Source organism: Loxodonta africana, chromosome 3 (genome assembly GCF_030014295.1).
Source record: "Loxodonta africana isolate mLoxAfr1 chromosome 3, mLoxAfr1.hap2, whole genome shotgun sequence".
NCBI lineage: Eukaryota > Metazoa > Chordata > Mammalia > Proboscidea > Elephantidae > Loxodonta > Loxodonta africana.
This window is the reverse complement of record NC_087344.1, coordinates 21,509,670-21,512,682: the sequence shown is the minus strand read 5'-3', so window position 1 is coordinate 21,512,682 and position 3,013 is coordinate 21,509,670. Positions and strand designations below refer to the sequence as shown.

The 3,013-nt window shown below is 38.9% G+C and overlaps 1 protein-coding gene across 1 annotated transcript; it reads right to left on the bottom strand.

Moving 5' to 3' along the window:
* Positions 1-201: 201 nt before the first annotated feature.
* Positions 202-2,329, bottom strand: LOC100664757 (olfactory receptor 7D4-like). The gene is given in 2 exon segments (XM_064280601.1): positions 202-818; positions 821-2,329. Coding segments are annotated over 2 exon segments (999 nt in total). The 5' UTR covers positions 1,662-2,329; the 3' UTR covers positions 202-660.
* Positions 2,330-3,013: the final 684 nt, after the last annotated feature.

Sequence of the window (3,013 nt, the reverse complement as noted above, 5' to 3'; positions counted from 1 at the left end):
CCTTGAAGCTGAAAATCACATCACTATGCTTATGAAAAGAAGGATAGCAAAGTTAGAAAGTGGGCTCAACATCAACTTATTGGGTTTGAATACATTCCAATCTTAATCTTTTCCTCTGAAAACTGGGGTAATTGTGAGAATATATCTCAAAAATGTTGCAGATGAAGGGGTTCAGCATGTAGCTGGTGTGTCTGTCACAGAAGGAGGCCAGAGCAAATTTCAATGATGTGGCAAGCACATGGTTATAACTATTGCATAATTTTAAATCCATTTCACTGAAAGAAAAACATATACACAACCAAATTAAGGTGAAGAGCATCAATGTTGAGGGGTTAATTTTTGGAGAAACCATGTCAGTACTTGACATAATAAATGCTTCAAATGTAAGGTTGTAAATTTCAGAAATGGCTAAAAGAAAGCTAACCAAAGACAGAAATTTTTAGACAACATGTAGGGAAGAGAAATCAAAAAGAATTACCAAAATAGGAATGGAGCAAAAACAGTACAAAAACAAGTAGAGATCAAAGTCATGGATGTTTTGGGAATAACAGAAATGAAGCATGTCTTTGGTGGGAGAAAAACTATCAGAATATTTAATTAATGGCATTTGCTTTTGGAGCCAACAAAGTCCACTTATCCCAAAGGCCAGCCAGGGTCTTATCACTTACAAGAGACTACTTTACTGAGAAGCCTTCCAAGGGCCCCCTTCATATCCTTATTCCTTAGACTATAGATGAAGGGGTTCAGCATGGGGGTGACCACAGTGTACATCACCGTGGCTACTGAGCTTTTCTGGGAAGAATGGGTCACAGAAGAACAAGGTAAACCCCAAGACTTGACCCAAAGAACAAGGAGACAACAGAGAGGTGAGACCCACAGGTGGAAAATGCCTTATACTTGCCCCCAGCAGAGGACATCCTCATTAAGGAGGAGACAATCTGAGAGTAAGAGAAGAGGATCCCTGTGAAAGGAAACACACCCAGCAGGGCAGTTGCCACATACAAGAAGATGTTATTGATGAGGGTATCAGAACAGGCCACTTTGATAATCTGAGCCAGTTCACAGAAGAAATGGGGAATTTCAGTGCCTATACAGAAGTTCAGCCGTGTTATCAGTAGAATATGAAGCAGAGAGACCCAGAAAATGATGATCCAAGATATCAGAACTGATAAGACACAGAGGAGAGGGTTCATGACGACTGTGTAGTGCAGGGGGTGACAGATGGCCACAAACCGGTCATAGGCCATCATGGACAGGAGGAAATTGTCCAGTCCAGCAAAAATCATGAAGAAATACACCTGAGTGAGGCATCCTATGTAGGAGATGTCTTTGCTCTGTGTCTGGATGTTCACCAGCATCTTTGGGACCGTGGTGGTGATGAAACAGATGTCAACAAAGGACAAGTTGGACAGGAAGAAGTACATGGGGGTGTGGAGGTGGGGGTCAAAGCTGACGGCAAGGATGATAAGTAGGTTCCCAAGCACAGTGACCAGGTACATGGACAGGAAGAGTCCGAAGAAGAGGGGCTGAAGTTCAGGATCCTCTGAGAGGCCTAGCAGGAGGAACTGTGAAACTTTTGTTTGGTTTCCTTCTTCCATGTAGCTCGTGTGCCTTCTAGAGGAGAAGGCATGAGTAAGGTTCACCGAATATCCAGCTGGCATCTCAACCAGTCATCACCTTTACAATACCACTTTACAATACCACCTCTATTAAATCCTTCCAATGACAGTGACTCTCTTGGTCACGGGTAGCCCTTTTCCATTTTAAATGTGCATGATCGTTCAGACTTTCTTTCATTTATCAGAAACCACTCTGTTTTCTATTCTCTTGTTCTAACTCTTCTATTTGAATCAATGCCCATAAAGCAATGTTTTCTTTGATATGACCTTTCCAAACTAATTGGAGATATTTTGTGTGAACACTTAGTGTATTTTCCTGTATGATTCCCAAACTCCCTTCAGCCTGATAGCTCTATAATAGTGATGAATGGTCATCTGAGTTAACACTGCATCCCTTATTCTGTGAACTGACACTTTGTATAGATGTGACCATTAAACTTATAGTGCCTTACTTTTTTCTTTTTAAAAATAGGTTTATTACTATTACCTTCTTTGTAAAGTTTAGAAATCCCTTTGTGCACAAGAGGATCTCAAAAAAAATATAATAATTACTATTATCAAATTGCTTTATGACAAGTATTTTGATTACATAACTCCCCCAAGGTACAGTATAGAGCTGTGATTTTTAAAATGGTTATTTGAATCATACTGCCTGGATAAATTTTGGCTCCACCAAGTTACTACCTGTGTGACCTTAAGAAAGTTCCTTAAGCTTCTTAGCTTCAGATACCTCACCTTTGCAATGGGAGTAGTAAATATTTCCTTTCACAATGAGATTGATGAGTGAATTAACTGAGATATAGCATGTACATTTTCTAGTGTGGGGCTTGTAGCATACAGCAGACACTGGATAATTATAAACTTCTGTTTTTATCATCATCACAATAAATCTGTCCTACATGGCTATCATTTATCAATATCTCCATGAAATGTGGGCTGCCATCCAGGATGGAAAATAATCATTGTAAATAAAATAGGCCTGTTACCTCTTTTAACTTCTATCCAGCAATTCTAATTAGTGAAGATTCCTATGGCTTCCTCTTTCAGAGACTGCCAGCCAGAAGGATTCTTCCAAGAGGTGGAAAGGGCATGTAGACTATGTAGAAAAGAGGAGGAAATGAAAACACACGACCGTTACGATAAAATACAGGCATGTCGTGGGGTTGTTAATCAATGTCATGAAACAGTCTGTGTGCTGTTTAATGAGAAGCTGTTTAATGAGAAAGTACAACTAAAAAAAAAAAAATCGTGGAGTGAATTACAAAGAATATGACGAATAAATTTGATTAAAAAAACTTTTTAAAAAACTTCTGTAGAGCAAATCATACTAAAGAAAATTAGAATTCATGCTTAAGATTTGAAAATAAATGTTTACATTCTCCATGACAGAAAAA